This window comes from Mobula hypostoma, chromosome 9, assembly GCF_963921235.1.
Source record: "Mobula hypostoma chromosome 9, sMobHyp1.1, whole genome shotgun sequence".
Classification (NCBI taxonomy): Eukaryota; Metazoa; Chordata; class Chondrichthyes; order Myliobatiformes; family Myliobatidae; genus Mobula; species Mobula hypostoma.
Genome location: NC_086105.1, coordinates 108,026,153 through 108,053,781, shown reverse-complemented (window position 1 = coordinate 108,053,781; position 27,629 = coordinate 108,026,153). Strand labels below are relative to the sequence as shown.

General features: G+C 40.5%; 1 protein-coding gene across 4 annotated transcripts in view; it reads left to right on the top strand.

The window, feature by feature from the left end:
- LOC134351923 (protein tweety homolog 3-like) overlaps positions 1-27,629 on the top strand; it is a 218,710-nt gene that overhangs the window by 158,233 nt on the left and 32,848 nt on the right. For all 4 annotated transcript variants that reach the window (XM_063058845.1, XM_063058843.1, XM_063058844.1 and 1 more), the window contains exons 9-11: positions 7,787-7,879; positions 11,881-11,973; positions 12,701-12,840. In XM_063058845.1, the coding sequence (XP_062914915.1) occupies positions 7,787-7,879; positions 11,881-11,973; positions 12,701-12,840 (326 nt within the window). The remainder of the gene's footprint in view (positions 1-7,786; positions 7,880-11,880; positions 11,974-12,700; positions 12,841-27,629) is intronic.

Here is a 27,629-nt window from a genome sequence, read left to right as displayed (position 1 = left end):
AATTCATGGCAGATGCAATTTAATGTGGATAAATGTGAGGTTATCCACTTTGGTGGCAAGAACAGGAAAACAGATTATTATCTGAATGGTGGCCAATTAGGAAAAGGGGAGGTGCAACGAGACCTGGGTGTCATTGTACACCAGTCATTGAAAGTGGGCATGCAGGTACAGCAGGCGGTGAAAATGGCGAACGGTATGCTGGCATTCATAGCAAGAGGATTCGAGTACAGGAGCAGGGAGGTACTACTGCAGTTGTACAAGGCCTTGGTGAGACCACACCTGGAGTATTGTGTGCAGTTTTGGTCCCCTAATTTGAGGAAAGACATTCTTGCCATAGAGGGAGTACAAAGAAGGTTCACCAGATTGATTCCTGGGATGGCAGGACTTTCATAGGATGAAAGACTGGATCGACTGGGCTTATACTCTCTGGAATTTAGAAGATTGAAGGGGGATCTTATTGAAACATATAAAATTCTAAAGAGATTGGACAGGCTAGATGCAGGAAGATTGTTCCCAATTTTGGAGAAGTCCAGAACGAGGGGTCACAGTTTGAGGATAAAGGGGAAGCCTTTTAGGACTGAGATGAGGAAAAACTTCTTCACACAGAGAGTGGTGAATCTGTGGAATCCTCTGCCACAGGAACCAGTTGAGGCCAGTTCATTGGCTATATTTAAGAGGGAGTTAGATATGGCTAAAGGAATCAGGGGGTATGGAGAGAAGGCAGGTACAGGGTTCTGAGTTGGATGATCAGCCATGATCATACTGAATGGTGGTGGAGGCTTGAAGGGCCGAATGGCCTACTCCACCTATTTTCTGTGTTTCTATGTTGAAAAAGGAGGGGAGGGAAATAATGTGTTTTGGGGTGGAACCTGGTTGAATCTGGCAGAAATTGCAAAGGATGAACAGTTGTTGAATGAGATGGCTGATGAGGTGGGAAGTAGTGGCAAGTGCTACTCTGTTATTGCATGCTCCAGGATAAAAGAGTTGGAGCAGAGTTATGGGAAATAGGGATGCAGTATGAGTTCTATCCACAATGGTGGAGGTGAAACTGGTTCTGGAACAAGGAAAACATTCCAGTGGCACTCGTGCACAATGTCTCTTCATCAGAACCAATATGACATAGATGGAAGAATGGAATGGTATCCTTATACGGGAAAGGTAGGGAGAAAGTATCGTCAACATAGCTGTAGAAGTCTGTGGACTTGTAATGGATGTTTGCAGCTGAGCAAGAAAGGAAACTCGAGTTGGAGATGAACTATGTGTTCATGAAGACAAGATAGAAATTGGTAGCAAAAGTAACGACATTTTCAAGTTCAGAATAAGTGCAAGGTACGCACTGATGTAATTGTTGATGTTACGAGAAAAAGGTTTGAAGCAGTGGATCAGAGTAGGACTAAAACAACAATTTCCAGGAGAGACGGGGTTAATTTGGGCCTGCTTGAATAATCATAGCCACACCTTTATTCTGGGAAAAGGGTGGTGTTGTTTAGTGCTGTAACAAGTGGAGTCTGAGCCTGGAAGAGTAAAACTGGAAAAATGAAATAAATGCTGTATTGGGTGTAGAAAATGAAATAGTAAAGAGAGGATATTTTGTGAAAAAACAGCAAGTTCAAAATATGAGACTAGATAGTTTTTACTATTTGACAGTGATTGAATCTTCATAAATGGACCCTTTGGTTGAAATGCAAAGCCGTAACTTTCTGTGTCCTGAAAGCCCTAACTTTTGGTGCCCAAGATTGTGGTAACCTGTCTCAATGACTATCATCCAGTAGCACTTGCATCCACAGTGATGAAGTGCTTCGAGAGGTTGGTGATAAAACATATCAATTCCTGGCTGAGAAGTGACTTGCATCCCATCCAACTTACCAACTGCCACAACCGGTCCACAACAGATGCCATTTCATTGGCTCTTCACTCAACCCTGAAATGTCTGGCCAGTGGGGATTCATACATCAGGATGCTCTTCATCAACTACAGCTTAGCATTCAATACTATCGCCCCCTCAAAATTAAACAATAAGCTTCATGACCTTGGCCTCAATACCTTCTTATGCAATTGGTTCCTTGATTTCCTCACTTACATCATCCATCATCAAGGACCCCCACCACCATCATTCAGGCTATGCTTTGTTCTTGCTGCTGCCATCAGGAAGAAGGGACAGGAGCCTCAGGACCCATACTGCCCAGTTCAGGAACAGCAATTACCGTCAGCCATCAGACTCTTGAACCAGAGGGGATAACTTCTCTCAACTTTACTTGCCCCATCTGTTCCCACAACTTATGGACTCACTTTCAAAGACTCTTCATCTCATGTTCTGAATATCACATTCTAATTATAAATATATACTTTATTTAATATTCCTTTTGTATTTGCAGAGTTTGTTGACTTTTGCACATTGGTTGCCCTGTTGGATGTGGTCTTTCATTGATTCTGTTGTGTTTCTTGGATTGACTGCAAGAAAAGGAATCTCAGGGTTGTATATGGTGACATATATGTATTTTAATAATAAATTTACTTTGAACTTTTGACCCATTTTGAACCTGGGGCTTTCGTAACACAGAAAGTTCAAACTTTCTTTGAGTTAGGCAGAAGTGGGAAGCCTTTTTCTCTGGACTTTACTGTGTAACTTCAACTGTGCTTGTCTGAAATTTCCTGAACAATTTGTGTATTAATAACATCTGTGAAGATTCATTATTGTTTAGAAAATAATTTAAGCAATTGGAAATATTGTGAATAGAACATGTAACAATAGAGATTCCGTTCCCAGTAATAAAACACAAAGAACTGAAGTAAATAAAAGGTGTTGAATGTGGATGATTGTACTGGTGTTGCAGCAGTAACTGAAAACAAGCTGATTTCTTTAATAGACTGCCTTGAGGTTTCAAACTTGTAAGAACACACACTATTTGCTAATGCAGCTGGAAGTTGCCATGTCTCGGGGATACTTGTTTCGTTTTGGTGGAGGAAAGATTCTTGGCAAAGACTTGCAGGGTAGCATGGAGATTGTGACCTGAGGTCACTGTTTACTGGAAGTTTTTTGCAATGCCTTTAGTCTGCTTGATGCAGAGTTATTTATAAATTGTTTCTGGCTTAATATAGGCAATGTTTACAAATTTATATATATTCAAATTTAGACAAATGTCTCCTAGAGCTTAATGGCTGTGATTAGTATTTGTAGAAACTTAAATTTGTTTTGCTATGAATCAGATTTCAGTGAAGTGATTCCTTAATTTCAAGACATTAGAAAGGTAAACAGTAAATAATAATATTAACTTGCAGCACACTTTTCATACAAACAATGTAGTTAAAGTGCTTTACAATGGGGTAAAGTGCAAACATGAAAATGAAAGTCCATAAGACCATAAGACAAAGAAGCAGAAGTTGGCCATTCGGCCCATTGAGTCTGCTCTGCCATTTTATCATGAGCTGATCCATTCTCCCATTTAGTCCCACTCCCCCGCTTTCTCACCATAACCTTTGAAGCCCTGGCTACTCAGATACCTATCAATCTCTGCCTTAAATACTCCCAATGACTTGGCTTCCACTGCCGCCCGTGGCAACAAATTCCATAGATTCACCACCCTCTGGCAAAAAAATTTCTTTGCATTTCTGTTCTGAATGGGTGCCCTTCAATCCTTAAGTCATGCCCTCTCGTACTAGACTCCCCCATCATGGGAAACAACTTTGCCACATCCACTCTGTCCATGTCTTTCAACATTCGAAATGTTTCTATGAGGTCTCCCCTCATTCTTCTAAACTCCAAGGAATACAGTCCAAGAGCGGACAAATGTTCCTCATATGTTAACCCTCTCATTCCCGGAATCATTCTAGTGAATCTTCTCTGTAGCTTCTCCAACGTCAGCACATCCTTTCTTAAATAAGGAGACCAAAACTGCCCACAGTACTCCAAGTGAGGTCTAACCAGCGCCTTGGAGAGCCTCAACATCACATCCCTGCTCCTATACTATATTCCTCTGGAAATGAATGCCAACATTGCATTTGCCTTCTTCACCACCGACTCAACCTGGAGGTTAACCTTAAGGGTATCCTGTACGAGGACTCCCAAGTCCCGTTGCATCTCAGAACTTTGAATTCTGTCCCCACTTAAATAATAGTCTGCCCGTTTATTTCTTCTGCCAAAGTGCATAACCATACACTTTCCAACATTGTGTTTCATTCGCCACTTCTTTCCCCATTCTAACAATCTATCCAAGTCTCTCTGCAGAATCTCCGTTTCCTCAGCACTACCAGCCCATTCACCTATCTTCATATCATCAGCAAACTTCGCCACAAAGCCATCTATTCTACAGTCCAAATCATTGATGTACAATGTAAAGAGAAGTGGCTCCAACATGGTCCCCTGTGGAACACCACTGGTAACCGGCAGCTAACCAGAATAGGATCCCTTTATTCCCACTCTCTGTTTCCTGTCAATCAGCCAACGCTCTATCCACGTATGTAATTTTCCCATAATTCCATGGACTTTTATCTTGTTAAGTAGCCTCGTGTGGCACCTTGTCAAAGGCCTTCTGAAAATCCAAATATACAACATCCACTGCATCTCCCTTGTCTAGCCTACTTGTAATTTCCTCAAAAAATTGTAATAGGTTTGTCAGGCAGGATTATCCTTTAAGGAATCCATGCTGAGTTCTGCCTATCTTGTCATATGCCTCCAGGTACTCTGTAACCTCATCCTTGACAATCGACGCCAACAACTTCCCAACCACCGACGTCAAGCTAACAGGTCTATAATTTCCTTTTTGCCTCCCCTCCGTGGACTATACATTTTGCTACCTCAGTAAAGCAGCCACCATAATTGAAGACCCCATCCATTCTGGACATTCTCTCTTCCTTTGGCAGCAGATATAAATGCCTAAACGCTCATACCACCAGGCTCAAGAAACTTTCACTGCACTCTTACAAGACTATTGAATGAATCTTTAGTAGCATAAGGTGAACTCTTGGCTTCATAACCTACCTTGTTATGATCTTGCACCTTATTGTTCACCAGCCTGCATTGCAGTTTCTCTGTAGCTGTTGGACTTAATTCTGCATTCTGTTACTGTTCTACCTTGTTCCACCTCAAAGCATTGTTTAATGATGTGATCTGTTTAAACAGTATGCAGTGATAATAATAAACCAACCCCAATTCCTGTACCTCCTCCCCAATGGTAATAATGGAAGAAAGGCATGTCCCAGATGGTGGTTTCCTCGATGATGGGGAGGGTTCTGACTGTTATGAAACTGGCTGGGTCTACAACCTTCTATAGCTTCTTGCGATCTTGTGCATTGTCGGCTCCTTGTAAGATACACTCCATCGTATATCTGTAGAAATATGCAAGAGCCTTTGGTGACATCCAAACCTCCTCAAACTTCTAATGAAATAGAGCCACTGGTGTGCTGCCTTTGTGAGTGTATCAGTGTGTTTGGCCCCAGAGAGATCTTCTGAGATGTTGATGCCCAGGAAGCTGAAGCTGCTCATCCTTTCCATCACTGATCCCTCAATAATGACTGATGCATGTTCTCATGACTTCCCTTTCCTGAAGTCCACAATTAATACCTTGATCTTTCTGACATTGAATGCACGGTTGTTGTTGTGACACCACTGCTCTAGCCAATATATTCATTCTTGTAAGCCATTTTGTCACCATCTGAGATTTATGCCAAGGCAAATTTGTAGATGGTGCCTGAGTTGTGCGTAGCCACACGGTAATGAATGTAGGAAGAACATCGCTGAGATGCACCTGTGTTGATTGTCAGGGAGGAAGAGATGCTATAACCAATCTGCACCAATAAGGAAGTCAAGGATCCAGTTGTAGAGTAAGCCTTCAAGATAGATCACAGGGTTGTCGGACCCTGTGGGGATTTGTACAGGCATAGTATTATACTCGCTATCAAAGCATACATAAAAGGCGTTGGGCTCATTGGGAAGTGAAGTGGCATTTAGACATAGACATGGACATACTTTATTGATCCCGAGGGAAATTGGGTTTCGTTACAGCTGCACCAACCAAGAATAGAGCATAAATATAGCAATATAAAACCACAAACAATCAAACAACAATATGCAAACTATGCCAGATGGAAATAAGTTCAGGACCAGCCCACTGGCTCAGGGTGTCTGACCCTCCACTGGAGGAGCTGCAAAGTTCGATGGCCACAGGCAGGAACGACCTCCATGACGCCGAGGGCTGCATCTCGGTGGAATATGGCCGGAGTCCAACAGCAACAAGTTCAATATCCGGGCTACAAACACCTTCCTTGATCATAATATGACCAGGATTGCACCATCTGTTGTTAATCAGAACAGCAAGCCCCCCTCCTTTACGCTTACCGCTCTCAGTGCACTTCCGGTCAGCCCAAACGGTCTGGAAGCCCTCCATGGAAACGTTTTGATCGGAGGGTATGTCCACGTGCAGCCACGTTTCAGTAAAACACATAACACTGCTCTCCCGAAATGTTCTCTGACTCCTGGCTGGCGCTGTGAACTCATCCATTTTATTACCCAGCGATCTCACATTGCCCATAATGGGAGAGGGAAGACACGGCTTATAACTCCTCTTCTCCATAAGTCTCTGTTGTCTCGACCCGGTCCTCTTTCCTCGCCTTTTTGATTCCCCTCTGCATCCTCTGTGTGTTTTCCTCCAGATTTCAGCCGGGGTGTTCGCTGCTCTGTTCGCCAAACCGGCCGGCATAAGCGTAATCAGCTGGTCCCTGGAATAAACAATGCGAACATTCTGCGGCCCCGCTAATGAGACGTGTCCGAATGTAACTATTTCCAGTGCTAAAAAAACAAGGAAAACTCTCTCCACCAGCATGTTAGAGAGGGTGCAGCTTCAACGTGTTACTGTGGGGGAAAAAAAATGCAACAAATAACCTAAGTTAAGAAAGTAAGAAGAAAAGAGTAAGAAAACTAGTCAGAGCGGCTGTAACAGGCTGCATGCACGACCGGCGCATGCGCACTTTATGCCATATATATGCTGCATAAAACTTTGTATATTGTGTGAAATTCTCATTGCAATGTTTCAGGAAGGATGTGGAGGCTTTGGACAGGATGCTGATGAGATTCAGCAGGATGTTGCCTGGGTTAGAGAGTAAATTGGCATCCTGGTCAGTACAGACATCATGGGTCATGAAGTCTTTTCCTGAACGATATTCTTCTATGCTCTGTGTAAAAAGCAGTCATGTAATAAGATTAGGAGCAGTGTTAATTGTCGTGTTAGCACAACAATGGTGGCAATATCATCCCACCTCTTCCAATGAGTATTCATGGCACGTGACATTGATATTACTAATTAAATTGGCCAGAGGCTCGATTTCATATTTTTGTCTGTCAAAAAATATTGGCCAATTATATGTAGGTGTAATGAGATTACTGTGTTGGGTAGTTAGATAGGATTGTGTTAATAGATTGGTTGACATTGGTTACTGCCTGTTACATTGTTGGCATTTAGGGCAGCAATGAAGGTCCTCCATCACCATCTGTAACAATTTAGCTCTGAGCTGAACCCCAAGCTGGAGGACAGATGGACCACTCTTCGTCTGTCCTCTACTCTTTGACCTGTTTGGCATGGGTAACCCTACCAAGAGCCAAAGTATAAGGCTCCAACTCCAGCCAACATAGCTCTCTAGGTCATTGAGGCATGCAGACCTTCAAATCCTATGTCAAGGTTGTGGTTCTTTTGGAGGAGCTTGACAGTAACTTTTTGGTATGTTGTCAAAATACATGTGTTTGGGTGTGGGGAAATACAAGTAATGCAATTTTTATTCCTTTTAAACACTTCAGAAACTCTCACGTAGTCATAAAGCTCTGGTGGAAATGCAGGATCATGTATCTGAACTTCTAAAATCAGCTGTCCCTGAGTTCCCATCTTCTTATGTAAGTATTGTCATTGAAAAGAAAATAATTGATCTTTTTTCATGTTCAAGTTTTCCAATTAATTTATCGGATTTGCATAGAAGCTTTTGAGTTTTTCTTTACTAAGTAAAGTTGAAATTATCTATGAAGACAATAATGAAGAAAATAATGAGGCAAGATTATTTTATTGTAAAATGATTATGGTGGCATGTATCATTATGATTCCTTTATCTGGAGTTAAATTGATGTTTACAAATTGAGCAATGTAAGGAACACTACCCGTTTCATCAAATCAATACAACTTTGAATGAGTTATCACAGGAGCTTTCTCAGTGTATTATGAAAGACAAATTTGTTTTGCCTCACTCCTTTGCTAGTTTTCCTCGTACGATTCACATTTTATTTTCCTTTTCAAGTTTACATTCTGAAATCTGTTTAAACTACCCTACCTATTTTTTTAAGGAAATGCAATACTGATTGCAATAACTGTTTTCTTGTTGCCTCTGGTTCTTCTGCATAATTACCCTTAAATTACTGTCCTCCTTTTTGCTAGGAACAATTTTCCCCACATAATTCATTTGCATAATATTGATCTTACAATGCCAGTAGTTGCCCCTATACTGAAGCAGCTAAGATCAAAGGCATTGATAATTCTAGAGTCACGTTGCATAAGCAGTGTAGATATTCTTCCCGGTAAAATGTGGTGAACTAAATGGGTGTTTCAGAAATGTAATGCTTGCTGTTGCTGGGATCAGCAGTTTTTTCTAATTCCAGATTTATTTAACTATTTGAATTTAAATTCTCCAGCTGGCACAGTACTTTTAAAATGCATATCTCTGGATCAGTAGTCCAGAACTGTAATATTTTGATGCATTTGGTGACCAAGGTTTAGATAAAGGAGTCACAGTTTTAAAGCTTGAAAATGCAACCAATGGGAATATAGATTGCTGAAATTAACAGATGTACAGGTGTGTTTTATCACAAATGTATAAATGATCTACTTGAAGAAATAGATAAGTGATGTAAACTAACAGTGGGTGTGTTGCTGGAACAGTGGGTGTGTAGGCTTGAAGTTCATAGAGGCAGAGTCGTAGAACATGGGAACAAGCCCTTCGGCCTAAACGTTTCCTTGCTAGCCAAGTTCCCTACCTAGGCAAGTGGGACTATCTTGCATTTGGCCCATATCCCTCTAAACCTTTCCTATTTATGTACTTGTTCAAATCTCTCTTAAATATTATAATTGTACCTGTCTCAATGGCTTCCTCTGGCAGCTCATTCTACATGCTCATCACCCTCTGAGTTATAAACTTCTTCCTCAGGTCCTCTTTAAATCTTTCCCTTCTCACCTTAAACCCATGCGTTTTAGTTTTAAACCTGGCTACACTGGAGGCGGGGGGGAGAGATTGTATCAATCCATCTTATCTATGTCTCTATGAACTTGAAAATGATCACCCAACCCCACCTCCAGCCTCCTTTGTTCCAGGAAAGACAGTCCCTATCCAGTCCCTTCTTACAACTAAAGCTTTCGGTCGCATTGAACATTCTTGTGAATCTTTTTGCACTCTGTCTAGCATTCATAACCTTCCCACAGCATGGCAACCTGAATGGCGCAATATTTCATATGCATCTTGTATACCTGTAGAATGACATCGCACTCTTGTACTCACCACTCTGTCAAACCGCATTGCCACTTCCAATGAACTTTGTGCTTGTATCCCTAGATCTCCTTGATCTACAGCATTCACCAGGGTGTTAGGATAATTTAATAAAAATGTTGAAGTATTGAATTATTTAGTTCATAAATAATGAAGCAGAAAAGTAGGTAAATTATTAAAGGTTTGCTAATGCTAGTTAGTTTCCACAAAAGCACCTTGTCCATTTTGGCACTACATTTTTGAATGTTTCTTAAGATCTTAAAATGAGTATTGAGGATAAGTGAGGTAGTTTAGTTGCAGAGTCTGGGAAAAACTAAGGAGACCAGCTCAATGGTATGTGTTTTTAATGGAGAAATTGAAGAGATTGTTTCTCTTTTGAAACCTTAACCAAAGAACACACATTCAGATTAACTGGCAAAAGAATCTTAAGTTTTTCTTTAATGTTATCGATGTACACTGTACAGCCTTGAATGTGTTGGGACTGATCATCCACCATGATCTAGCTGCAGATAGTTATGTAGCTGGTACTCCAAAGCACAAGCTGCAATGCAGCCTTCACAGCCCCTTCATCTGGGAAATATGCCCATTCTGAGGAGACAACACCCTCAATTGTCTCTTCACTGATGATGGCTTCTTGATTTAAGCCAAAACGTCTGCAAACATTTTGCTAAACTCGGCGATCAACCAAACTTCTAGATGCTCACTGATTGCCTGATACAAGTGCATTTACAGAAAGAAATGAGTGTAAATCAGCTGCAGGATGAAAGATAAGCAAAATTAAGAATCTCTGTTTGTTATTATGAGGTTAGTTTAAATGCAGTTTTTGTGTTTTTAGTCCTTTTGTTGTTACAATGTAGTTATCTTAATCTTGTAGTACTTTTAACTTGTTAAATAGGAACTAATTACATTTTGAATCCAGTTTTTAAAGCTGTTCTGTCAGTTCAGCTGGTTATCTATACCAAGAGAACTGTAATGCACTGTGCAAGACTTCCCAGCAAAAACCTATATTCCAGGTCTTGCTGGGAGAAATAATTAAGAAATCGTTGTATCTGGGAGGCACACCTACCCTATTATTTGAAAAGTTTAAGCTAGCAGATTTAGCAATATTTTTTAAAAAGCGAAAAGAAGGTACTTTGAAAGGAAGAAAATTGTAGGACTAAAAAGAAATGGAAGGCAGAAGTGACAAACTGGAACTTTTTATTTGAAAATTGATTTAACCCCAGGATCTTCAGTATGTTAAGCTTGTTTATCTCAGAATGCAGATCATTCTCTCATTATTTAAGATTTTTTACTGGAACAAAAACCTGCAGGCCTGAGTGTTTTTCACTTATACAAGAGGTGATTGATAAGTTTGTGGCCTACAGTAGGAGGAGTCAATTTTAGAAAACCTAGCACATTTATTTTTCAACATAGTCCCCTCCTACATTTACACACTTAGTCCAGCGGTCATGGACAATACGGATCCCTTCTTTGTAGAAGTCGGTGTCTTGGACCTCCAGAAAGTGGTCCACAGCAGGGGTGATTGATAAGTTCGTGGCCTAAGGTAGAAGGATCTGAGTTATTAACTTCAAACTTTCTGCATAATCACTCAAAGAGTTGAACTGCACGTGCATGTAACGAAAGCTGTATAACTCACCTCCTTGTAACTTAGGCCATGAACTTATCAATCACCCCAGCTGTGAACCACTTTCTGGAGGCCCAAGACACCGACTTCTACAAAGAAGGGATCCGTATTGTCCACGACCGCTGGACTAAGTGTGTAAATGTAGGAGGGGACTATGTTGAAAAATAAATGTGCTAGGTTTTCTAAAATTGACTCCTCCTACCCTAGGCCAGGAGCTTACCAGTCACCCTTTGTATATAATAATTTTTGAACCCTAATTTATTCTACTTCCCCAAATATTTTGTTTCAGTTATCCATGGAAACAGAGTGGAGAATTGTTAGCAAGGCAAACACCACAAGCTATCCCTTTTCATATCCTGGATGAGACTGGCATCTCGCCAATAGTGTGTGCTTAGAACAAATGGCTAGCAAGTTAAATTTCAGAATGGACTAGTCATGTGTAATTTTATCTATCATGTGTACCTAGATCTTGTGTGCTTAGCCCATTATAATGTATGAAATATTACATTCAATTTGTAGTTTGAGGCAGTCTGCACACCCGTAATTATCAGAATCTTGCAATCTATGCTGGACCAGTATTGAAATCAACTTGTTTAGTACGTTATCTGTTCAGTAGTCATATCAGCCTCATAGGTTTCCAGTAAGCTTTTCCTTTTCTTAAAAGGGAGTTCATGTGTGCTTTAAATACATTATTTTAATTGTTGTGTCCTTACAAGGTGATCACTGCTTAAATGTATTAATAGGAATATCTGGAACGGACTCAGATAGTATTGAACTCGACAGAGACTACCCTGCAGCAGTTGACTGCTCTGGTTGATTGTCGCAGTCTTCATATGGTGAGTGTATAAGGTTGTGATTTTGTAAAGAGCAATAAAAGACTGTTAAAATTAATCCATTCTCTTCCACCTTCCTGAACGGTGCCTTCCTGTCAGCTGAAAATATTATATGGCAAACTTGATAAAATGGGAAGTTTTATAATTTAATTAATATTGCAGAAGATGCCATTTTTTTTGTTATTCCCTCTTCAATTCCTCACTGTTTCTCAGTGATGCATTCTTTGGATGTCTACACGTTCCATTATTTTCTTTAAATAGTTGTTTCTGTATGAATCTTGCTGAGGTCAATGCCTGAAGTATTGCAGGCGATCTCGATGGTCCTGTCCCCTCTCAGCACCCAAACTGACACTTGACAAGTTGGAACTTTACTTATTTATTTATGTAGTGATACAGCTCAGAGTGGGCCCTTCCAGCCCCAGCAACTCCTGACAAACACGATTAACCCCAGCAGCTAATCACAGGACAATTTACAATGACCAGTTAACCTATTTGGTACATTTGGACTGTGAGAGGAAACCAGAGGACCCAAAAAAAAAAACACCCCACGCATTCCACAGAGAAGACATCCAGAGACTCCGGAATGGTACCAGAATTGAACTCCGAACTCTGTAACGCCCCAAGCTGTAATAGCGTCTCACTAACTGCCACGCTACTGTGTCGCCCATAACTCTGGCTTATGGTTTTCCATCCGTATTTCTGTACAATATTTCTTCCTTCTTTACTGCAGGATTATGTGCAGGCTCTGACGGGACTCTGCTACGATGGTGTGGAAGGTCTAATTTATTTGGTTTTATTCTCCTTTGTAACTGCACTGATGTTGAGTTCAATTGTCTGCAGTGTTCCACATACGTGGAAGCAGAGTAAGAGGTATGGTATTAACATTATTATCTATTTGAATTTTTGTAAACATTTTTCCCACCTTGGTGTGGGGGTCAAATATTTAATATTAATATATGTGTATATTGTTTCCAGTGGAGTATAGAACTACTTGCATCTGGTATTACTTTCATTGTGTAAATAAATTTAAAAAGCACAATTGAAATAAAACTGGCCATTCAATGAGCAGGTATTAGAATTTCAAAAAATTGTATAATACTTCATCTAGATGCAATAAAATGTCAAGGTAAAGAGCTGTATTCAGGCAACTACTGAGTTTTTCTTAAAACCTTTTGCCAACGACTATTACCATCTGCCTTTAGCAGTACCTTTTGGGTTTGAACTGAATTTAAATGATAAAACTGCATGACTCTGTTGCCTCATATATTTTACTTACTACACAATTGAGATCATCCAGATCTTAAAATAACTTGTGTCAAGTCACATTCACCCATCAGATTTGTGTCTTATTAACTGCTGCTTAATCAGTGGTTTGAAATCCCACAGTGGTTTGGTTTCTCTGTATCTCTAATTTCCCAGCACCAGTGTCCCAAGGTCACTACTGACTTGTCACTTAATTGGACAAGCCATGTAAACGTCATAAAGATTACAACCAAAATAAATCAAGGAAGGTAGTGCACCCGTGGCTGACAAGAGAAATTAGGGAGAGTATCAATTCCAAAGAAGAAGCATACAAATTAGCCAGAGAAAGTGGCTCACCTGAGGACTGGGAGAAATTCAGAGTTCAGCAGAGGAGGACAAAGGGCTTAATCAGGAAGGGGAAAAAAGATTATGAGAGAAAACTGGCAGGGAACATAAAAACAGACTGTAAAAGCTTTTACAGATATGTAAGAAGGAAAAGACTGGTAAAGACAAATGTAGGTCCCCTGCAGACAGAAACAGGTGAATTGATTATGGGGAGCAAGGACATGGCAGACCAATTGAATAATTACTTTGGTTCTGTCTTCACTAAGGAGGACATAAATAATCTTCCAGAAATAGTGAGGGACAGAGGGTCCAGTGAGATGGAGGAACTGAGCGAAATACATGTTAGTAGGGAAGTGGTGTTAGGTAAATTGAAGGGATTGAAGGCAGATAAATCCCCAGGGCCAGATGGTCTGCATCCTAGAGTGCTTAAAGAAGTAGCCTAAGAAATAGTGGATGCATTAGTGATAATTTTTCAAAACTCATTAGATTCTGGACTAGTTCCTGAGGATTGGAGGGTGGCTAATGTAACCCCACTTTTTAAAAAAGGAGGGAGAGAGAAACCGGGGAATTATAGACCGGTTAGCCTAACGTCGGTGGTGGGGAAACTGCTGGAGTCAGTTATCAAGGATGTGATAACAGCACATTTGGAAAGCGGTGAAATGATCAGACAAAGTCAGCATGGATTTGTGAAAGGAAAATCATGTCTGACGAATCTCATAGAATTTTTTGAGGATGTAACTAGTAGAGTGGATAGGGGAGAACCAGTGGATGTGGTATATTTGGATTTTCAAAAGGCTTTTGACAGGGTCCCACACAGGAGATTAGTGTGCAAACTTAAAGCACACGGTATTGGGGGTAAGGTATTGGTGTGGGTGGAGAATTGGTTAGCAGACAGGAAGCAAAGAGTGGGAATAAACGGGACCTTTTCAGTATGGCAGGCGGTGACTAGTGGGGTACCGCAAGGCTCAGTGCTGGGACCCCAGTTGTTTACAATATATAGTAATGACTTGGATGAGGGAATTAAATGCAGCATCTCCAAGTTTGCGGATGACACAAAGCTGGGTGGCAGTGTTAGCTGTGAGGAGGATGCTAAGAGGATGCAGGGTGACTTGGATAGGTTGGGTGAGTGGGCAAATTCATGGCAGATGCAATTTAATGTGGATAAATGTGAAGTTATCCACTTTGGTGGCAAAAATAGGAAAACAGATTATTATCTGAATGGTGGCCGATTAGGAAAAGGGGAGGTGCAACGAGACCTGGGTGTCATTATACACCAGTCATTGAAAGTGGGCATGCAGGTACAGCAGGCGGTGAAAAAGGCGAATGGTATGCTGGCATTTATAGCGAGAGGATTCGAGTACAGGAGCAAGGAGGTACTACTGCAGTTGTACAAGGCCTTGGTGAGACCACACCTGGAGTATTGTGTGCAGTTTTGGTCCCCTAATCTGAGGAAAGACATCTTTGCCATAGAGGGAGTACAAAGAAGGTTCACCAGCTTGATTCCTGGGATGGCAGGACTTTCATATGAAGAAAGACTGGATGAATTGGGCTTGTACTCGTTGGAATTTAGAAGATTGAGGGGGGATCTGATTGAAACGTATAAGATCCTAAAGGGATTGGACAGGCTAGATGCAGGAAGATTGTTCCCGATGTTGGGGAAGTCCAGAACGAGGGGTCACAGTTTGAGGATAGAGGGGAAGCCTTTTAGGACCGAGATTAGGGAAAACTTCTTCACACAGAGAGTGGTGAATCTGTGGAATTCTCTGCCACAGGAAACTGTTGAGGCCAGTTCATTGGCTATATTTAAGAGGGAGTTAGATATGGGCCTTGTGGCTACGGGGGTCAGGGGGTATGGAGGGAAGGCTGGGGCGGGGTTCTGAGTTGGATGATCAGCCATGATCATAATAAATGGTGGTGCAGGCTCGAAGGGCCGAATGGCCTACTCCTGCACCTATTTTCTATGTTTCTATGTTTCTAAATCAGGAAGTGATTTTCTTCATCGCTTTACAAAGCTTTTCTATCAGTTAGCAAGGAGCCAGCACCAAGTATGCTGATGTTGTGAGGCCCTCACTTCTTTGATCCTCTGAGATGGTAGTTGGAGTAGAAATTTGAAAACTTTGATGGGACTGTGGTGGTGCCATTGTAATGGAGGAAAAGAATGTTTAAAGTGGAGAAGTAGGTAGCCATCGCGCAGGTAGCTTTGAGCTGGGTATCAATGCACTCTACCTACTGAATAAAGTGTATTGCAACACATCCCTGACTCCTTTTGATAGAAAAACTTTGTGAAGTGAGGGAGAACATCACTTCCTGTAGAATCCACTAATTATGATTTTTATGATGCTTACGTGGATGATCCAATTTAGTGACAAGTTAGTGGTGACCTTGGGATATTGGTGTGGGTGATTCACCTGTTATCGTATTTTTGAATTTGAAGTACGAGGGGTGATGGATAATTTCATGGCCTAAGGTAGAAGGAGTCAATTTTAGAAAACCTAGCACATTTATTTTTCAACATAGTCACCTCCTACATGTACACGCTTAGTCCAGTGGTCATGGAGCATACGGATCTTGGACCTCCAGAAAGTGTCCAGAGATGGGTGATTGATAAGTTCGTGGCCTAAGGTAGAAGAAGATAAGTTATACAGCTCTCGTTACATGCACATGCAGGTCAACTCTTTGAGTAATTATGCAGAAAGTTTGAAGTTAATAACTCATCTCCTTCTCTCTTAGGCCATGAACTTATCAATTACCCATGATGAGTTATTAACTTCAAACTTTCTGCATAATCACTCAGAATTGAACTGTATGTGCATGTAATGAGTGCTGTATAACTCATCACCTTCTACCTTAGGCCACGAATTTATCAATCACCCATCTGTGGACACTTTCTGGAGGTCCAAGATCCGTGTGCTCCACGACCATTGGACTAAGCGTGTAAATGTAGGAGGGGACTATGTTGAAAAATAAATGTGCTAGGTTTTCTAAAATTGACTCCTTCTACCTTAGGCTATGAACGTATTAATCACCCCTCGTAGTTTAGGTCAAGTCACTTTTTAGTGTCATTTCGACCATAAACTGCTGGCACAGTACACAGTAAAAACGAAACAGCGTTTCTCCAGGACCATGATGCTACATGAAACAGCACAAAACTCCACTAGACTAAGTGAGACAGCACAAGGCTACACTAGACTACATAAAACAACACAAAAACTTCACTAAACTACAGACCTACACAGGACTACATAAAGTGCACAAAACACTGCAGGGCAGTACAATAAAAAATGAACAAGCCAATAGGTACAGTAGGAGACAAATTACAATATAATAATAAATGATGTAGATGTCAGTCTAGACTCTGGGTATTATGCTCCAAGTTGAAGATGGCCTTTTCTGATGGCTCATGAATGCCAGCTGGAATTTGTTCTAGGACCATAAGACATCTGACCCATCAAGCCTGGCTGGTTTATTGTCCAGCTCAACCCCATTCTCCTGGCTTCTCAAAGCATTTAACACACTTACTAATCAAGAACCGATCAATCTGTGCTTTAAATATGCCTTGTGACAGTCTCAGCCACCTGTGGCATTGAATTCCACAGGTTCACCACTCTGACTAAAGAAATTCCTCCTCATCTCTGTTCTAAAGCGATGTCCTTCTGTTCTGAGGCTGTATATAATCCCCCATCAGGAAGGTCTCAAAGCTCTACGCTTCTTTTTGGATTCCAGACCTAATCAGTTCCCCTCTACCACCACTCTGCTCCGTCTAGCGGAATTAGTCCTTACTCTTAATAATTTCTCCTTTTGCTCCTCCCATTTCCTCCAAACTAAAGGTGTAGCTATGGGCACCCGTATGGGTCCTAGCTATGCCTGCCTTTTTGTTGGGTTTGTGGAACAATCTATGTTCCGTGCCTATTCTGGTATCTGTCCCCCACTTTTCCTTCGCTACATCGACGACTGCATTGGTGCTGCTTCCTGCACGCATGCAGAACTCGTTGACTTTATTAACTTTGCCTCCAACTTTCACCCTGCCCTCAAGTTTACCTGGTCTATTTCCGACACCTCCCTCCCCTTTCTAGATCTTTCTGTCTCTGTCTCTGGAGACAGCTTATCCACTGATATCTACTATAAGCCTACTGACTCTCACAGCTATCTGGACTATTCCTCTTCTCACCCTGTCTCTTGCAAAAACGCCATCCCCTTCTCGCAATTCCTCCGTTTCCGCCGCATCTGCTCTCAGGATGAGGCTTTTCATTCTAGGACGAGGGAGATGTCTTCATTTTTTAAAGAAAGGGGCTTCCCTTCCTCCACTATCAACTCTGCTCTTAAACGCATCTCCTCCATTTCACGTACATCTGCTCTCACTCCATCCTCCCACCACCCCACTAGGAATAGGGTTCCCCTGGTCCTCACCTACCACCCCACCAGCCTCCGGGTCCAACATATTATTCTCCGTAACTTCCGCCACCTCCAACGGGATCCCACCACTAAGCACGTCTTTCCCTCCCCCCTCTCTCTGCATTCCGCAGGGATCGCTCCCTACACAACTCCCTTGTCCATTCGTCCCCCCCATCCCTCCCCACTGATCTCCCTCCTGGCACTTATCCGTGTAAGCGGAACAAGTGCTACACATGCCCTTACACTTCCTCCCTTACCACCATTCAGGGCCCCAAACAGTCCTTCCAGGTGAGGCATCACTTCACCTGTGAGTCGACTGGGGTGATATACTGCGTCCGGTGCTCCCGATGTGGCCTTTTATATATTGGTGAGACCCGACGCAGACTGGGAGACCGCTTTGCTGAACATCTACGCTCTGTCCGCCAGAGAAAGCAGGATTTCCCAGTGGCCACACATTTTAATTCCACATCCCATTCCCATTCTGACATGTCTATCCACGGCCTCCTCTACTGTAAAGATGAAGCCACACTCAGGTTGGAGGAACAACACCTTATATTCCGTCTGGGTAGCCTCCAACCTGATGGCATGAACATTGACTTCTCTAACTTCCGCTAGGCCCCACCTCCCCCTCGTACCCCATCTGTTACTCCTTTTTATGCACACATTCTTTCTCTCACTCTCCTTTTTCTCCCTCTGTCCCTCTGAATATACCTCTTGCCCATCCTCTGGGTCACCCCCCCCCCCTGTCTTTCTCCCTAGGCCTCCTGTCCCATGATCCTCTCGTATCCCCTTTTGCCTATCACCTGTCCAGCTCTTGGCTCTATCCCTCCCCCTCCTGTCTTCTCCTATCATTTTGCATCTCCCCCTCCCCCTCCAGCTTTCAAATCCCTTACTCACTCTTCCTTCAGTTAGTCCTGACAAGGGGTCTCGTCCTGAAACGTCGACTGCGCCTCTTCCTATAGATGCTGCTTGGCCTGCTGCGTTCACCAGCAACTTTGATGTATGTTGCTTATATATTTTCCTGTTCATTTCTGGGATCATTCTCGTAAACCTTCCCTGATCCTTTTCCAATTGCAGCATATCCTGTCTTAGTTCCTTGAGTAATTAAAGAATTGTTATTGAGTTAAGGTGTTGGTTTTAATTTTCTAAAACGAGAAGGTTCTATTATTGCTATATTATGAGGAGGGGTAGGGGGAGATTGTGGTTATCAAGCAAGGTCAGCATGGTTTTGTGAAAGGAGATTATATTTGAACAATTTATTGGTGTTCTTTGAAGAGAGAACATGGAAGTAATGAGAGACGGCCACTAGTTAATGTGCATTAGATTTCCAGAAGTTACTGGATGTTGCTCAGATAAGATTGGATGCTGCTTAGAAGGTTATTGTGGAAAATAAATGCTCATGGTATAGGAAGTAACATTTGGCCTGGATAGAAGATTGGTGGGACTTCCGGTAGCGCTCATGGAGTGAAGTCGCGTTCTTGACTCGCTCCATTACCTCTGAGTTTTTTTTCTATGATCAGCTATACTTTAATTAACCATTAAGGTATCAACTCTTACAATACTTTGAATTAAATTGAACTCTCTGATAACTGGATGGAACTTAGATCTGCTATGTCTAAGAACGGGAAAGACGGCAAGGATGGTAAACCTCCGGTTAAACCGAAAGGCATGGATTTTCCTCCGACTGAATCACCGGTGACTTTGAAAGCGATATCGGAGTTAATTCAGAGGGAAATTTCAACCTCTGTTAGGGAGATGATTCGTACGGAAATTGCAGGTTCTGTTATGGACCTGATTCATACGGAGATCTCAATTAATCTCCAGAAAATTGCCGATTCAATCGATAAGATGCATTGCGGAACATCAGTCGGCTATATCTGATCTTCAAAAATCTGCGCAACAAAGTGAGCTTAAGATGGGGAAAATCGAAGAAATAATTAATGTAATGAAGAAGAAACTTGACTTTCTGACTTTTAAAAACTCTGACTTGGAATCTGGGATGAGTCGGCAGAATTTACGAATGATTGGGGTGCGTGAAGCTGTTGAATCTAACAACCCCATGAAGTTTTTTTCTCAACTTTTAAAAGATGCATTCCCTACTGTATTTCCTGACCAACCACCACTACTGGATCGTGTTCACAGAATCCCATCACACTCGTCTAGGTCAGATAGACCTAGGCATGTTATTTTACGTTTTCATTACTTTCAAGATAAGGAGAGACTGTTTCGATTCGCTCGATCTAAAGGTTTTATTGATTTTTCGGATCTTAAGTTCCGATTCGTGGAAGATTTCAGTAAACCAATCTGGGACCAACGGGTTCGCTACAGATCTGTGATGTCGGAATTCTATAAGATGGATTTAAGACCAGCGCTGCTGTACCCTGCACGTCTAAGGATTCGCATGTCAGATGGAGTCCTTCGTTTTTTTGATTCTCCATCTGATGCCCAGGGTTATCTGGATCAATTGTCACCTTCAACATCTTAATTGCTATTTTTTTAAATTATCTCCGTTGATCGGAGGCTGTGAATTGGTTGGTTTTAACTTTTTCGTGCCCTATTTGGGCAGAAAAGTTTATTTTTTTGATTTCTTAATATGGTTGCTAAACTTTCTTTTTAACTGCGTCATTTCTTTCTTTTCCCAGGGGATTTTGGGTGGTTACTTCCTGTTTGTCTTCTTACGTATTTCCTGTGTGGCCTTAAATTTTGTAGTTTTTAAAAAAATTTTATTTTGTTTTGCTTTTTATAACTAGTTTATGTTAATAATCTTATTTTTTCTTGTTTTTTTGTTTATTCATGGGTTTGGGGTTTATTGTGGGTTTTTTTTAATATATATTTTCTGGCTTTTGTTCTGTTGTGTGTGTATTTTAATTGAGTTACCTTTTTTTTACTTTTTTACTGTTTTACAGTTAGCTGATCTTTTTCATATTTATACCTTTTTTTTAGGGAGCGTATACCGGAAGTCATGGGGGTAGTTTTAGCGCTTGCTTCTTTCCGGCGGGTCTGCTTTAGATTTTGCCTTGGGGTCTTGGGGCGGAGGGTGGTGGGAGGGGCTTCATGTTTTAGTTTTTTTCTCTTTGGGCTATATACATTATTGAAGTACTGGTTGCGTCCTTTTTCCCGGTATCTTTTGTATGTTCTGTTTCCTCTCCGGGTTCGTGGGTCGAGCCTATCGTCAATCCCCCTCGATGTGGGTTGACTTTAGGATTTATGGAGTCTATTATTAATTTTGTCTCCTGGAATACTAACGGTCTTAATCATCCTATTAAAAGGAAAAAAGTTTTTAAAGTGTTCCGGAGACTTAAAGCACAAATTTTATTTTTACAAGAGACCCATGTACGGAGGGGGGACAGACTACGTTTTTTTAAATTCTGGAAGGAGCAACAATTTCATTCGAACTCCAATGCTAAGATTCGAGGCGTCTCTATTTTTATAGATTCCTCAGTTACTTTTATACAACAGGATATTATTTCTGATCCGAATGGTAGATTTTTATTGGTTAGTGGTTTACTATTTAATAAAAAAGTAGTTTTGGTTAATGTTTATGCTCCTAATATGGATTGTCCGGAATTTTATAAATCATTGTTTAATCAGTTTCCGAATTTGAACGAGTTTTCATTGATCTGGGGCGGAGATCTTACTACCTGTTTGTCTCCAGCTTTGGACCGTTCGGCTCCTTTACGGACCTTACCTAATAAATCTGCAACTTTGATTAACTTTTTCCTTTCTGATTCTGGGTCGACGGACATTTGGCGTTTTCTGCATCCTCAGGAAAAAGATTTTTCCTCTTTTCACATGTTCATCATTCCTATTCAAGAATTGATTATTTTTTTATTGATTCTCGTCTTATTCCTTCAGTGATTAAATGTGATTATGATTCTATAACCATTTCGGATCATGCTCCACTTAAGCTTTCTATTAAAATTTTGGCCAATATACAAAATAATAGACAATGGCGTTTTAATTCGCTGTTGCTTCAGGATTCGGACTTTGTTAACTTTATGAATGAACAGATTGAGCTTTTTTTTACAATTAATCATACAGAGGATATCTCGGTTAACACTCTTTGGGACACTTTTAAAGCCTATATTCGTGGTCAGATTATTTCGTATTCTGCTGCTTTGAGGAAGAAACAGAAGCAGGAGGAGATGGCAATTGTGGACAAGATTAAAGAAATTGATAAGAAATATGTTATGGCTCCTTCTGAGGAGTTATACAAACAAAGAACTGAACTTCAAATGGAACACAGTTTATTAATATCGTCCTCGATTGTAAACCAATTAAAGAAAACAAGAAGTGAATTTTATGTTCACAGTGACAAAATTGGCAAGCTGCTGGCTAATCAATTGAAATCTAATTATGTTAAATCTCAAATCAATCAGATTTATGACCAAAATGATCGATTGATACTGGATCATGTGGGGATTAATCAAACCTTTTGTGATTTTTATTCTTCTTTATATCAATTAGAGTCTCCTCGAGATTCTAAATATATGAATGATTTTTTAGATAAGTTAGACTTCCCTAAGATTTCACAGGATATGTCTGCTATATTAGATACTTCCATTACTATGGATGAGATTAAGAATGTTATTTTTTCTATGAATCTGGGGAAAGCTCCTGGCCCGGATGGGTTTACCGTTGAATTTTATAAATGTTTTGCTTCTTTATTGATCCCTTGGCTCTGTAGGGTCTTTGAGGCTTCTCTGAAACTTGGTAAACTTCCTGAATCTTTTAATAGAGCGTCAATTTCTTTAATACTAAAGAAGGATAAAGACCCTGCTCAATGTGCATCTTATAGACCAATATCTTTATTAAATGTTGATTCTAAAGTTTTTTCTAAGTTATTAGCAAATAGACTAGAAAAAGTACTTCCTTCTATTATTTCGGAAGACCAAACGGGTTTTATTAAAGGTCGTTACTCTTTTTATAATATTCGTACATTGTTAAATATTGTTTATACTCCCTCACAAAATGTTCCTGAGTGTGTTATTTCTTTAGACGCCGAGAAAGCTTTTGATAGAGTAGAATGGCCCTATTTATTTAAGGTGCTTGAAATGTTTAATTTTAGCTTGAAATTTATATCCTGGATTAAACTGTTATATCATTCCCCTGTAGCCTCGGTCCGTACTAACTCTTTAAACTCACCTTTTTTTCCTCTCTTTCGAGGTACTCGACAAGGCTGTCCTCTTAGTCCCCTATTATTTGATATTGCATTAGAACCTCTTGCAATTGCTATTCGAGAATCTTCAAATATTACTGGGATAACTCGGGGATTAAAGTCCCATAAATTATCACTCTATGCTGATGATTTACTGTTATATATTTCTAATCCTGAGAAATCCATTCCTGCTGTTTTAGAGTTATTAGCACAATTTGGTTTTTTTTCAGGTTATAAATTAAATCTTAGTAAGAGTGAACTCTTTCCGATTAATAAACATCTTCCCTTATATTATAAATTTCCATTTAAATTGATTGATAATTATTTTTCTTATCTTGGGATTAAAATTACTTGTAAATATAAAGATTTATTTAAGATTAACTTTTTACCATTAATAGACCATATTACTCAACTTTCATCTAAATGGTTTCCCTTATATTTAACTTTGATTGGTCGTATTAATGCAGTTAAGATGTTTTTTTTGCCAAAATTTTTATATGCGTTTCAGGCATTATCAATTTTTGTTCCAAAATCTTTCTTTGATAAAGTTGACTCTAAAATTTCTTCATTTATTTGGCAGAATAAGAATCCGAGACTGGGTAAAATACACTTACAGAAAGCTAAGAGAGATGGAGGTTTAGCATTACCTAACTTTAGATTCTATTATTGGGCTATTGAATATATATTCGACATATGAAATTTTGGTTACTTGATCAGGATATACTATCTATTCCTAAATGGGTAGCATTGGAACTACAATCTGTTCAGGGTTATACACTTGGCTCTATTTTAGGCTCCTCTCTCCCTTTTGATTCGAAACGCCTTAAGCAGGTCTCTAACCCGATAGTTAAATATGCTTTGCGCATTTGGTTTCAATTCAGAAAATTTTTTGATCTTAATCAATTCGGGTTAGCGATTCCTATTTTAGGTAACATTTTTTCCTCCCTCTTTTACGGATCGCGCTTTTCAAACCTGGAAGACTAAGGGTATTTTACGGTTTTTGGATTTATTTTTAGATGGTTCCCTTATGTCTTTTGAACAATTATCTAATAAATATAATTTATCAAGAATACATTTTTTTAGATATTTACAAGTTAGAAATTTCCTAAGTACTATACTTTCTTCCTTTCCAATGCTTCCTCCTACATATATTTTAGATTCGATAATTAACCTCAATCCATGTCAGAAAGGTGCATCGGCTATGATTTATAATATTATTATGAAACTTAGGAAAGCTCCATTTGATAAGATTATGGTAGATTGGGAACAGGAATTGGGGCTCACCATTTCTGTGGATGATTGGGGGCAGATTTTACAATTAGTTAATACTTCCTCTACTTGTGCTAAACATTCCCTAATTCAATTTAAAGTGGTTCATAGAGCACATATGTCCAAAGATAAGTTAGCGCGTTTTTACTCGCATATTAATCCTTTTTGTGATAGATGTTCGGGGCAGATAGCCTCTTTAACTCATATGTTTTGGTCTTGTCCTACTTTGGAAACTTTTTGGAGAGATATTTTTAATATTATTTCTAAGGTATTAAATATAGATATCTCTCCTCACCCTATTACTGCTATCTTTGGACTTCCTAAAATTTCTAGTAATCTTTCCCCTTCAGCCCGTAGAATGATCGCATTTCTTACTTTAATGGCGAAAAGGTGTATTTTACAACATTGGAAAGAGCTTAATGCTCCAACTACCTTTTTTTGGTTCTCTCAGACGATTTTATGTTTGAATCTGGAGAAAATTAGAAGCAACCTTTATGATTCTTCATTTAAATTTGAACAGATTTGGGGACCTTTTATTCGATACTTTCATTTAATGTAATACATACCCTTCTTGTCTTTTTTCACTGTTTTTAAAGGAGGTTGGGATTGAGGACGTGATTTTAAGTTTAACTCTGTTTGGTTTCAAGTTAGCCCATTGCTTTGCTTTGCTTTTAGTTAGTTGCACGGTGGGTTTTTTTTTGGGTTTTTTTTTTCTTTTTTTTTCCATTGATATATATATAAAATTTAGTATACTATTATGTTATCTTGGTTTTTTATGTTTAAATTACATTGTTTGTAGTATTTTTTTTGGTATTGATACCTTCTGGAATTCTATTATATTTTAACATTGTATTAATGTTTATATGGTTTACCTTTTTGTATACTTATTCAATAAAAAGATTTAAAAAGAAAAGAAAATTGGCCAACAGGAAACAAGGTAGCCAGAAATGGGTCTTTGGTTGTCATGGGATAAAGAATGGTGCTCTATAGGAATCTGATTGATAGGTACTTTATTGATTCCAAAGGAAATTACAGTATTACAGTCGCATTACAATTGCACAGAGATACAAGTAAACAAATATTAGAAGAGAAGTAAGAAAGAATAAAAAAATAAGTTACCTCAAATAGTCTAACAGGGGTGTCATCACTTCCCTGGCTTCCCCAGGTTGACTCATAAAGCGTAATGGCTGAGGGTAAGAATGACCTCATTGCGCCCTTTGGAGCAGCACAGTTGTGTTAGTCTATTGTAAAAGTGCTCCTCTGCTCAGCCAAGGTGGCATGTAGAGGGTGAGAAACATTGTCCAGAATGGTCGGAATTTTCTGTAGGGCTCTTTGTTCTACCACAGCCTCCAGTGTGTTCAGCTTGACTCCTATAACAGAACCAGCCTTTCTAATCAGTTTATTGAGCCTGTGGGTATCACTCGTATTGATGCCATTCTATGGGGCTTTAACTTTTATACAATTTTATGTAAATAACCTGTTTGGAGGCACACAAGTTACACTTGCTAACCTTGCTGCTGATGCAAAAATGGATCACATTAAAGGCATCCGTTAGTCTTGCGAGACCGTGGATCTGCACCTAGAAAGTCTTCACTCTCCAGGGCACAGGCCTGGGCAAGGTTGTATGGAAGACCAGCAGTTGCCCATGCTGCAAGTCTCCCCTCTCCACGCCACCGATGTTGTCTGAGGGAAGGGCATTAGGACCTATACAGCTTGGCACCAGTGTCGTTGCAGAGCAATGTGTGATTAAGTGCCTTGCTCAAGGACACAACACACTGCCTCGGCTAGGGCTCGAACTCACGATCTCTAGGTCACTAATCCAATGCCACGTGCCCACACGATGGATCACAAGGAGAGTACAAAAGCCTACAGATAGATTAAATCAGTGGTGTAAGATCTGGTAAATAGAGTATAAAATTGCAAAATTAAAACTGATCATTTTGGCAATAGAAAATAAAAATTTATTTGAATGATGAGAGATTGTAGAACTCTGAAATAGTGGGACTAGTACACAATTCACAAAAGGTTAGTGAGGTATAGCAAGTAATTAGGAAAGCTGACAGCTATCTTGTTTATGGTAATGGAGACTAATTACAGAAATGAGGTGGTTATGTTTCAGTTTTAATCAGTAATGATAGGAGCGGTAAAGTATCATATACACCATTGGTTCCTACTTACAGAAGGATGTTGATGCATTGGAAGTACTTCAGAGAAGCACTAGTAGACTAAAGCTTGGAATGGGCAGATTGTGTTAAGAAATGGACCTGGGCCCACTGCAATTTACTTATTGCTACAATTGGTCAATAGCGGATGCAATCTCATTGGCTCTTCATGCGACCTTGGACAATACTAATACTTATGTCAGGCAAACAACAGGAATTCTGCAGATGCTGGAAATTCAAGCAACACACATAAAAGCTGCTGGTGAACGCAGCAGGCCAGGCAGCATCTCTAGGAAGAGGTGCAGTCGACGTTTCAGGCCGAGACCTTTCGTCAGGGCTAACTGAAGGAAGAGTGAGTAAGGGATTTGAAAGTTGGAGGGGGAGATCCAAAATGATAGGAGAAGACAGGAGGGGGAGGGATGGAGCCAAGAGCCGGACAGGTGATAGGCGAAAGGGATACGAGAGGATCATGGGACAGGAGGTCCGGGAAGAAAGACAAGGGGGGGTGGACCCAGAGGATGGGCAAGGGGTATATTCAGAGGGACAGAGGGAGAAAAAGGAGAGTCAGAGAAAGAATGTGTGTATAAAAATAAGTAACAGATGGGGTACGAGGGGGAGGTGGGGCATGAGCGGAAGTTAGAGAAGTCGATGTTCATGCCGTCAGGTTGGAGGCTACCCAGACGGAATATAAGGTGTTGTTCCTCCAACCTGAGTGTGGCTTCATCTTTACAGTAGAGGAGGCCGTGGATAGACATGTCAGAATGGGAACGGGATGTGGAATTAAAATGTGTGGCCACTGGAAGATCCTGCTTTCTCTGGCGGACAGAGCGTAGATGTTCAGCAAAGCGGTCTCCCAGTCTGCGTCGGATCTCGCCAATATATAAAAGGCCACATCGGGAGCACCGGACGCAGTATATCACTCTAGCCGACTCACAGGTGAAGTGTTGCCTCACCTGGAAGGACTGTTTGGGGCCCTGAATGGTGGTAAGGGAGGAAGTGTAAGGGCATGTGTAGCATTTGTTCCGCTTACACGGATAAGTGCCAGGAGGGAGATCAGTGGGGAGGGATGGGGGGGACAAATGGACAAGGGA